The sequence below is a fragment of the Monocercomonoides exilis genome, assembly GCF_001643675.1.
Source record: "Monocercomonoides exilis strain PA203 chromosome Unknown scaffold34-1095894, whole genome shotgun sequence".
In the NCBI taxonomy this organism is placed as follows: domain Eukaryota; phylum Preaxostyla; order Oxymonadida; family Polymastigidae; genus Monocercomonoides; species Monocercomonoides exilis.
In genome coordinates this window covers 783,628-795,175 of record NW_027150579.1, presented here as the reverse complement: position 1 = coordinate 795,175, position 11,548 = coordinate 783,628, and the positions used below count along the sequence as shown (strand labels likewise).

The following is an 11,548-nucleotide window of genomic DNA, read 5'->3' as shown; positions in this document are numbered from 1 at the left end:
CTTTTCTCATATTTTCCTCTCTCCCAGCTTCTGATGTTTTCTCTGTGCGATTGTTTGTAATAACTCTGCAACTATCTCCCCATTCAATGCATAGTCCGGCTTCTTCGCCATCCGGCTGAGTGCATCTGCTTCCATATTCTGCTCTCCCGGTAGAAGTTCCGTTTGCGTCGTAATGTCCAGGCTGTTCAGTTTCTTCTCCAATGCCCTCAGTGTTGGAATGAGCGACGGCGCACCCCTCTTATTCTGTATCGTTCATCTCGTGGACATGTTTTCCTTCTTCAGACGAATATGATCTACCTTCTGTTGTTGCAACCACTCTCACTTTCTCTCTTGTATCCTTTATACTGCTCTGGACTCCTTCTCGTTGATCGGAAATGTTCTTTCCTGGAGGGTCCAACTTCTGTGGACATAAATCTTCTCCTCTTTGTTCTCTTTCAGTATTGTTAACACTGCACCCCATCCCAGCTCTGAAGCGTCCGTTGCAAGTTCTGCTGATCTGTTTCTTCTCTTCAGACTCCTTGGCCTGTTCTCTTGCAGGACCTTCCTCCAATGTGTTAATTCTCCCAGAATTATTAAGCTGACTATCACCGTTCCCTTCCCGCCCCCGCGGGCTATTGCCTGCCTCAGCACATGTTGCATGCGCTTCATCCACAAGCTCGCTGGCGGGTGTTGCAGTCTCACGAAGTTCAACCTTCCGAGGAGTGCGGCAAAATCCCTCGTCTTCTGTCTCTTTCTCTTTGCCAGTGCTATCCAGGTTCGCACATTCCCCAGGAGCAGCACTCTCTTCCTCTCTTGGAGCAACACTTCCATCTTCTCTGAATTCCACAGCCATCCCAGAAACTCCCCACTCCTTGTGGGTTCTAATTTCAGCTTCTCCTCCGACAGTATCCACACCAGATTTCTCAGTAACTGGGCTATCTCCTGTGAGATCGATCTCAATGCATCCCTGTCTGGGTGCATGAGGAGGATGTCGTCCAGATATATCATCAGCTTTTCCTTCCAATGTTCTCTGATATATGACGCTACCCGTCTCATTATCTTCGTGAATACTCTGGGCGTGTCTTTTGCTCCAAATGGCATCCCCACGTCTGAATAGCGTTGACTTTGAAAGCTGAAGTTCAGGAAGTGGATGAGTTGTTCATCCACTTTGACATGTTGATAAGCACTCGATATGTCGAGCGTAGTCATCCAATCGTTCTCCTCCAGGAGTTCCACAACTGTCTCCTGGGAATCCATCTTGAAGTGTTTCCCTAGCACTTCCTCGTTTAAAATTCTGCAATCCAGAATCTTCCTCCACTTTCCGTTCTTCTTCCGGACCATGAATGTCGGGTTGAACCACTTCACCTCCGACTCCTGTATGGGGTTCACCACTCCTTCCTTCAATTCCTCCTCCAAGAGGGACAAATAATTGCTCGTCATCTCCGTTGTTCCCCGAAATTCTTGTCTGTGTTTTCTCTCCTCGAGTGAGATTGGAAAGAGGGGACTTTTCCATCGAGCTTTTATACCACGGCTCACTAGTTTGTCTCCCCCAATCCTCTTCCACTCGCTCAGCCTGTTCACTAACCTCTCCGGAAGTGGCTCCCTCGGTGGTCCAATCACTGCACTCCTCTTCACTCCTTGCGTCTTGTGGCCAAGTTGCGTCTGTGTATTCCCTTCTTCTTCGAGAGTATCTAATATAGCTGTCCTCGAGCTCCCCTCCCGGGCGCTCCCAATTGGGTTCCCGATAACAATCCCAGAATTTCTCCAAACTATCTTCCCGTTCTCCCTCTCGCTCTTCTGTCCCGTCACCCGGGGATAATCGGAGTCTCCTTCTATTCTCGTTGTCTCGTGTCGCACATCTTCTATCGATATCTCTCTCGCCGAATCCCCCGTGATTTCTCGTTCTCTCTCCTTTCTTTGGTCAAACGAGTTCAGAGTCCCTCTGACGTTCACCTGTTGTTTCTGCATTTCCGTCCCTGATCGCGTCTCGCCCGGAGCTACGGTTGCTCGTCGTGTATTCGTCTCTCTGTAATTTGCTTCTCTCTCTCCTCTCTCGGTCTCGCTGCAAAGCGCGGCTCTCTCTTCTCTCTCTTCTTTCTCTCTCCTCTGCCTCTCTGCTCCTGAGGCCACTTGTTGGATCAGATTGATGGTTCCATCGCTGTCCCTCCTTGGGTCCTTGAGGGGGCAGGGGGAAATGGTCCAATGATAGGGGCTGGCCTCCCAGCGATGGTTGGAACGAACTGGGCCTGGAACTGGGGTGTTCTCTTCTTTCCTTTGAAGTCTGTGAAGCTCCTGCCGTATCCTCTTCTCTGGAGCTGTCTGTATACAAATCCTTGGGTGCTCCTTCCCGAACTGTATATTCTCGGAAGTCCCCCTCTGGCTGTTGTGGGCCCGAAACCTGTTGTGGAGTCAGGAGATGCACCGTATCTTTCTGCATCTCCCCCTGCTTGAAAAAAGCTAGTGCTCTCCACTAGTTTCCTCAGGTTCTCCTGCACCTTCTTGATCATTCCTCCCTCAAGGAACTCTTTCCCGTTCTCCCAGTTCGCCTGGGGTACAACCTTCAAAAGGTTTATACGACTGATACAGTCAACTATCAGGGAGAACGCTTTGAAAAGATCCATAAAACGCTCCTTCTCTTCTTCCTCTAAGTACGTTCTCCTCGATTCTTTCACTGTGAGGGCTGCAATCGCTTTTGCAGCATCAAAGCCCGATTCAAGGGCAGGCTGGAGGAGTTCAATTGCTCGGCTGGCTTCTGGTGAGTCTCTTCTACCCTTTGTTGTGATGACTGTTCTGGCAAGCGCGTTCCAGCTTGTATCCGTGTGTCCCGTGAAAAATTCCTTCTCGCTCTCCGGAATAAAAGTATTTAGAATGACTTTATTCATTCTTATCGAGCCAGCTTTGCAAAATTCAATATACTTCCTCAACTCCCTCGCTTGTCTCCGAGGTGTCAACCACTCCCTGGGAAAAATTCTTGTGAAGTCTTCGGTTCCTTCTTTCTCTTGCAGCGCTCCCAGCTCTTCAGAATCCCACTCGCTATCCTCTTCGTCTTCCCGTCTTCTCATTCGGCTATATGTGCGACGTAATTTCTCACGCTTTCCTTGTTTCCCTCTCGCGATCAGATCACAAAAATTTGAATCCAACTCCGACTCGCTCGATCTCGATCTGCTTCTTCTCCTTGCTCGTTCCCTCTTCACTTTCCTCGTTGGCAGCAACTCCGTAGCTCCCGACTGCATTGCTAGTGTTTGGCTTCTTGAAATTTCTTCAATCATATCTTCTACCCTTGCAAGTCTGTGCATCAAATCAAAACTTCTGTCCTCGCCGTCGCTATTCGGAACTCAAACCGTATCTTGCGTCATATAAAAAGCGGACAATGGTATGTGAAGAAGTTAAATTGAAAGCGAAGTTTGATCTTAAACCACCCATAATTTATAATAACACTCATTATTGAGGAGCAAACCTGCTCCTTGCGTTCGTATATTCGAAGAATTGCGAATGTGATATGCAAGAGAGCATTTGCTGGAATTCAATGTCAGAAATAGAGGAATACTGGAGCAAAAGTGAGGAGGAGAAGGAGATCTGGAGGGTGATGGGGAAGAAATAAATTTAGTTGATAATATGAAATGGAGGAAAAAGAGATGTCTTTTGTTGGAAATATGAAAGGATGTTCGCTTTGGAGGAAGGGAGCTTGACTGACTCAAACAAGGTGAAGATGAAGCCATCGGTGGATAGTTGATATGAGAAAGAAGAAGATGAGGAAGGCGATGGGGATGAAGAGAAGAAATATCGAGTATCCGACGAAGAGAGGAAGTCTTGCTGTGTGGAGAGGAGGCAGTCAGTTGTGTCACAGAAATATCTGTCGTAGCAGATAGTGTTGTGGAAATGGCTTTTTGTTCAGTCTTTTTTATCTGTTCTGTTTCCAATGGCAATAAAAACACTGGAAAGAGTTCATGGAAAAGACACATCACTCAAACTTAGAAGAAAAGGTTGAAAGAAATAAAACCATGAAAAGTGAGGGTTCATATGTTTTTGTATTAATTGATTGAATAAAGAGAAATTAGAGTTTGAATAATTTGAAAAAATGTGAAAAAAAATATATGATTAAAACAATTTAAACAATTATCGAAAAATAGTGCAAACCTTAAAAAATGAAAAATTGCTCTTTCATCACTTCTTGCACAGAACTTTTTGGTTGTTGATTGTGTGAGTCCAAACAGACTGGAAAGATTAAGCGCCTCAGTGATTTCTACGGTGATGTTGTTCAAACAAGAAATTCAATGAAGATTATCAATTAGCACATTCACAAAATGACAATTGAAATCAACACATTAATCCTGCAAAAAAATTGCATTTCACTGGAAAAAAAGAGAAAATTCAAAGCCAATAGTTCAAAATTTTAATAAGAATATAAAAATTATATCAAAACCAATGAAATAATAATAATAATAATAATAATTCTTTGTTTTTATAAAAAATTTCAACACACCACATCGCTTCAGATCTTCGCTATTGCTGAAGTCGATCCGTCTGGTATTCTTTTCTTTTCTCTCGCTGAAATCAGAATCTCCACCGCCTCTTCTTCTTTTCTGCTTTCCTGATTTCTCTATTCTTTGAAAATCTTGTCAATCTTTTATAAAAAAATGCCAAATAATCCAGAATGTAGCTGTATTCACTCGCTGTTCTCGCAAAGCATGCTTCTCTTGGTGAACCTGACTTTGTCTCTTTTTTAAACTCTTCTTCCTGCGATATTAATTGGATCTTCTTTTTATTCACAATCCTTTTTAGACATATGACATTTTTCTTTTCCAGTGTGTCCACACCACTTGATGCAGACATCTTCTAATCAAAAACAGATAGATTGATCCTTTAATATTTCCAACGACCACTTTTTCTCCTCTGCTGCTTCCGCCTCATACATCAGTAACTTGTCTGCGTATTGCGACTCAAATTCAACCCCACGATACAATTATGCTCTCTTCCGTTGTCTCTATCTTGACTGAAAGGAAAGCGATGCTGAAAAAGAACTTCGCAATGGGATACATACACAAAATGAACTGGTAATTCTTCTCAAATTTCTCATCTCTCGTTTTTTGATCATCATACTTAATTGAGTTATCGTTCAGTGTGCAGAGCAGGTTTGTGACCATATCCAGCGCTGCAAGTGAAATGTTCAATGATTGCTCAAAATTCACAAACGGAATCTCCACCTGCTTCTCCTGTCGCTGCTTTCTTTAAAACTAGTCCATTACATGTTGAGAACCAGACAGAAGAAGCTGTGTTGACACGTACTGAGAGTCATTGCGGCAAGCGCGCTAAGTGTTCCACTCATATTGTGAGTATCAAAAGATGTCAATCTTCTTCTCTTCGGAATCTGCTCCGTTTCTCACATCAAACATCCTCTGCACAACAAAAGCTGCTGACGCGCCTTCCTCTCCTTCTCTTCCCAGATTATCGATCATCTGTTCCATTTTCTTTTTCTTTTTCAGCAGCAGCAATTATTATTGGTAGATATTGTCAATTTTGTCTTTTTCGTTCTCAAAAATTGAACCAACTTCAGCAGAATATGTTTTGTTGCTGTTCCAGGAGGAAGATCCATCTGTTTCATCTGCATTTGCTTCTATTCTTATTGCTGCTGTTATTCATCATCCGTCTCTCTCAAACTTGCTCCCGTTCCACTAGCGCTGTCCAACATCGATGACACAATACCAGAATGAAAGAAATTTCTTTTCCCTCATCCTCATTTTTCGTCTCGTTTCTTCAGCTCGTAAACAAACCATTGTCTATTTTTTCCATCATATCACATGTTTCCTCCACAGTTAACTCATTCTCCTGGAATCATTTCTGTTGTTTTCCGTTATTCTTGTTCAGGATCAGCTCTCTTCTCATTCAAACAAATTAGTGAAAAAATTCTGAAATATAGCAATTCGTTTTGCATTCATTATCATCATCATCTTCTTCTTCATCTTCTTCTTCTTTCTTTTCTGTTATTCCCTTTTTCATCTTTCTTTATAAAAATAGGAAATAAAGAAAGGTTTGTATTTTTCATAAAACCAGAGCTTGGAAGAAGACGAAGAAGATGATTATTATTGAGATGATGAAGAAACCGCAGGAGACAATTTCGAAACAATTATTTATGACAAAAACTCCTCCACAGTATCACAATTATTCTTATTTCTTCCCACAATTAAAATTTCTTTATCTGAATTTATTACTTAATTTTCTATATTCTCATTCTCTTTCCCATTAGCATTGAAATCTCCATTTGAATTTACCCTTGACTGTTTCAAAATCAGCATTTGCTCTTCAAGCTTCAAGTCTTGCTGCTTCTCTTCCTCGTTTGAAAGGCACTTGTCCATCTTCATCACGGTCTCGATCTTTTCGATTTTTTTCTCCACATCCCACTTCTCAGCATTCGCATTCCTCGATTTTGGCATAATTGTATAATATCAAAGTAATCAAAACTTTAATGTTTCTATTGCAACATATTTATTAGTGTATTCTAACAATCTTTATGTTATTATAAATGCTTGAATATGACTTGTATATTTTTTATGAAAAAAATATTATTTTGGGTGAAACAAACGTTTTATGGGTTTGATCAAATAAAAAATCAGTGAAAACGGCGGATCCCGAAGATGAAAAGGATCATAATTTTGAACTTTTGAAAACATTCACTGATGAAGAAAAGGCTTGGCTGTGGTTTTATCGATTTGTTTTTCAAGACAAAGAGATATGGCATATCAGCTATTTATCCATTTCGATTTTGATCAATCAAATATATCGATTTATGTATATCTGATGGTTGTTATCATCTTGAATAATAAGTTGGAATAGGCAATGATAATAAGATAGAGATCGAGAGTTATTGCTCATATTCTTAGGGTTTATCATGACAAGATTTTCAGTGATGTTCTATAAAGAAGGAGTTATTGTTTGGTGCAATCGATATGTATCTATGGCTGACCTACAATATCTCCAAGGAGGAAATTAGCTAAAAGATTAGCTGAAAGTGTCGGAGCTGGTGAAATAATGGTGAAAATTGATGAAATCGTTGGTGGAAATCGCAAATAAAAATAATTGATTTTGTTTTTTTGTTTTATCGTAAATGGGTCGGAAGAAGATATGCGCAATTGTGGAAGAAGCTAAAGCGGCTCAACAGAAACAAACTAAACAGTTTCAGGAAAAACGTAAGGAAGAAACAAAGTATTACAACGAACATGTATCTGAAAAACAGAAGAAATTGATAAAGATCTTGAGAGAAAGCTTGTCGAAAATGATGAGTTGTTAAATGAGTTGATAATAACAGTTAATGGTTTAAGTTGTTGATGATAATATTTTATGGTTGAAAGACTTAACTATTTTGCCTGCACAGGATGGGAAGGTTAAGCTGGTCAGGAAATGTGAGTGATGTTGTGGCGTGGAAATATTGCGTTAAATTTCCGAGCTTTTCATCTGCACAGGGTGCACAGGATGCACCGGTTCAATTTCATTCTCCAAAATATGTGGGCAAACGGGCAAAGTTAGCAAATTGGGCAAAAAACAAAAAATGAAAAAATTAACTGTAATGGTTCATTTTCGACATTAACCCCTATATCATCTTCCCCGTAAATCACCGTTTCAAAAACAAGTCTGTTTCAAAAAAAAAATTGTTTTTTTAAATTAGTATATAATTGGCAACCATGAGCAAAAGTATAACCGAAATTATCAGTAACGACTGCAACACGGTTCAACTCCTTACAAGCATGGAAGAAAAAACATTGAATGAAAGAATTGACACTTACGTTGTTGATTTATGCAATTATCAAAAGCATGATGGAGACAGTGGCTCTGTTGTTACTGGAAGAGCAGTATTGGTGAACAAAGTGTCAAATTTAACTGTTGTCGACATTGACATTAACAAATCGTTAGACGATGAGTCCAAACAATCCGTTGGATCAAAAATATTAAACAAACTGGATGAAGACGATATCGTTGTTCAAACAGCTTCATGGGGATCACACATTTGTGCAAATACAGATGACTTCTTCGCCAACTCCAACAGAATGATTAAATGTTACACTTGCGATGAATTTGATGTAGATGTCATGACATCTTTGGACGAGAGCAAACGGTCATTAATAGAATAATCAAACAGCAAAGTGCGTAAGGATCATCAATCAAAAACAAATGTTTATCAGCTTCTTTGAGGTTCGTTTGACTCAGCAATTACACGAAATGTTAACGGTATATTAAACGATCTCTCATTGAAACAGTAAACAAAAACATCTGATGAAATGGATAATATTGAAAAATAAGACAACGACAATGACAATTTCAGTGACGAATTAGCTAATGTTTTTGTTAACTGGTTGGAAAGTTTTGTCATTCATAACGAAGTGGGAAATATGCCAATCAACAGAGAAGTCCCGTTTTTCACACTGTTTCAAGCGATTAATTCATAACCGAATGAGCACATCGAATTAGCTTACGACAGAGTACAAAACAGTGACAATTTGACAACTAACGCACGTGATAACTATTATGCTGCAAAACAACGATACAGATGTTTGAGATCATCACCATTTGTATTAGTAAAGATGTGCAAAATATGGAATAATGACTATCACACAAACGAGATATTACCGTTACTGAGAAACGACACCAATATCGTTAAATCAATTGATATGTTTGATTCGTTTTCCGTGACTGACATTCGACGAAAAGCTGAGACAAAATAATACAAAACAGCTGATGATGTTACAAGTGATTTGTCAAGAGTAATTAAATTTATTGTAGCAGAGGCAATGCTTACACAAAAGGATTTCAATATATTCGATAGACGTTGGGGGATAACGTTTGTTACAGACACAAATATTACACGTAATTAAAAGATGATAAAACTGTGGAAAACTGATCATGAAACAACGACAGCATATGACATTCTTCTGTCTTGTTTGTCGAAACAAACATTGCAAGGTGTAATGATTAACGCAAAAGATACAGCTGATGTATTCTCAATATTTCAAGGTTTTAAGTACAATTTACGTGAACATGTCGATATGGAAAAAATCTAAATGTTTCTTGACTTTTTTCGTGAGGTAATTGCTGACTCCAACGATGATGCATATGAATATGTTATTCACTGGATTGCTAATATTGTTCAACACACTGGAATAAAAAATGAAACAGCATTGATATTGAAATGAATTCAAGGTATTGGGAAAAACAGATTCACTGATGTTATATCTGAACTATTTGCTGGTTATTCAAGATGAAATGTCACAGAAACAGGTGAATTGACTGGAAACTTCAACTCTGTTGTTGAAAGCAAAATGTTGATTATTTTAAATGAACTGAAAAATTGTGGAGACGACAGATTGCCAAATTACAATGTGTTGAAGTCTGATATAACAGAAAACATTGTTAGAATAAATGAGAAGAACATTTTTCACAGAACAGCCGAGAATGTGGCAAATTTCATATTTGTGACAAATCACTCATTTCCGGTTTTGATTGAAACAGGAGATCGCAGATATGTTGTTCTTGCATGAAACGGTAAATACAAGAGCAATATCAATCATTTCAAACAACAATGTTCTTCATTCACGACAGAGTTTTATTTCAATTTGCTCATATATGTGATGAACAAAGATCTTTCATCATTAAACGTTATGTCAATACCAATGACAGACGCTAAAATAGATATTAATGAAGCAAGCAAAAGTGGCATGGAAATGTGGATTTGAAATCATTATGACGAGCTATGTGTTGGAATGAATTGAATAGAAGCTCTCCTCTGCAAACCTGTTGAAATTAAAGATAGAAACTTCCAACTGCAACTGAAAAATAAATGTGAACGTGAACGACAAACAATAAATAGAATACGTTCATGGCATTTGACATTGAAAGATGAATGTTAACAAATGCATAAACAAACTGTATCTGAGGATGAGGATAATTAACAATAACGGAAATAATACTGTTTTGTTTTTGCACATTTGCCCACTTTGCTCACTTTGCCCATTTGCTCACATATTTCAGAGTTAATAATTAATCCTGTTCAGTTCTGTCTACCTGTCCACTCTCCAGCATGAAGATTTAACCCAATATTTCCACGCCACAACATCTAAATTACCTGCTCAGTCTACCCTGTACAGGCAAGTGACAGTTAACTCTTTCAACGAAAAATAAACACATTCAACTTAACCATTAACATTTTCCATCAACTCATTTAACAACTCATCATTTTCGACAAGCTTTCTCTCAAGATCTTTATCAATTTCTTCTGTTTTTCAGATACATGTTCGTTGTAATACTTTGTTTCTTCCTTACGTTTTTCCTGAAACTGTTTAGTTTGTTTCTGTTGAGCCGCTTTAGCTTCTTCCACAATTGCGCATATCTTCTTCCGACCCATTTACGATAAAACAAAAAAACAAAATCAATTATTTTTATTTGCGATTTCCACCAACGATTTCATCAATTTTCACCATTATTTCACCAGCTCCGACACTTTCAGCTAATCTTTTAGCTAATTTCCTCCTTGGAGATATTGTAGGTCAGCCATAGATACATATCGATTGCACCAAACAATAACTCCTTCTTTATAGAACATCACTGAAAATCTTGTCATGATAAACCCTAAGAATATGAGCAATAACTCTCGATCTCTATCTTATTATCATTGCCTATTCCAACTTATTATTCAAGATGATAACAACCATCAGATATACATAAATCGATATATTTGATTGATCAAAATCGAAATGGATAAATAGCTGATATGCCATATCTCTTTGTCTTGAAAAACAAATCGATAAAACCACAGCCAAGCCTTTTCTTCATCAGTGAATGTTTTCAAAAGTTCAAAATTATGATCCTTTTCATCTTCGGGATCCGCCGTTTTCACTGATTTTTTATTTGATCAAACCCATAAAACGTTTGTTTCACCCAAAATAATATTTTTTTCATAAAAAATATACAAGTCATATTCAAGCATTTATAATAACATAAAGATTGTTAGAATACACTAATAAATATGTTGCAATAGAAACATTAAAGTTTTGATTACTTTGATATTATTTAATTATGCCTTGGATTATTTAATTTGCTCGGAAAGGCTGCATTGAACACGAAAATGTAATAGAAATAAAAATTATGCCAGACTTTGAATCTGAAGGGAAAACAGACTTCAAAACTTCAACAACATAAACATAAAAGGAATTGCATGTTTGAGATTTTTCTTTTCAAGATGGATTTTGATTAAAATTTTTATCTAGGGAGGTTTTTTTATTCGGACAATTTTTTTATATTCCGGACATTTTTTTTATTGGCGTATCTCACTAAATAAAAACTAAAAACAAAAAAAAGCATATTGCACCAGGTTTGAGCACGTATTAAATGTTCATCCAAAAAATTTTTTTGTCAATTTTTGTTTTTGATGAAGATCTTGAGAATTTATAATTTATTTTTGATCATTTGTTTTGCTCGTTTATAATCGACTCTCTTTTTCTGTCAGTTTTTAGCCACTGGACCATGAATCATTCATAATTATCATATATAATTTCAAATCTTTTTTGTTTTTTCTTATTTTTTC

General features: G+C 38.0%; 3 protein-coding genes across 3 annotated transcripts; 1 reads left to right on the top strand and 2 right to left on the bottom strand.

Moving 5' to 3' along the window:
- Nucleotides 1–238: 238 nt before the first annotated feature.
- MONOS_2257 (uncharacterized protein) lies at nt 239–1,947 on the bottom strand (the record flags this gene model as incomplete). Its single annotated transcript, XM_067872168.1, has 2 exons — nt 239–1,102; nt 1,153–1,947. The coding sequence occupies 2 exons, from the start codon at nt 1,945–1,947 to the stop codon at nt 239–241; spliced, it is 1,659 nt and encodes a 552-aa protein (XP_067724210.1).
- A 170-nt stretch (nt 1,948–2,117) lies between these two features.
- Nucleotides 2,118–3,275, bottom strand: MONOS_2256 (uncharacterized protein; the record flags this gene model as incomplete). Its single annotated transcript, XM_067872167.1, has 1 exon — nt 2,118–3,275. One exon carries the CDS (start codon nt 3,273–3,275, stop codon nt 2,118–2,120), a length of 1,158 nt encoding a protein of 385 aa, XP_067724209.1.
- A 4,380-nt stretch (nt 3,276–7,655) lies between these two features.
- Nucleotides 7,656–8,102, top strand: MONOS_2255 (uncharacterized protein; the record flags this gene model as incomplete). The annotated part of the gene is made up of 1 exon (XM_067872166.1): nt 7,656–8,102. The coding sequence occupies one exon, from the start codon at nt 7,656–7,658 to the stop codon at nt 8,100–8,102; it is 447 nt and encodes a 148-aa protein (XP_067724208.1).
- Nucleotides 8,103–11,548: the final 3,446 nt, after the last annotated feature.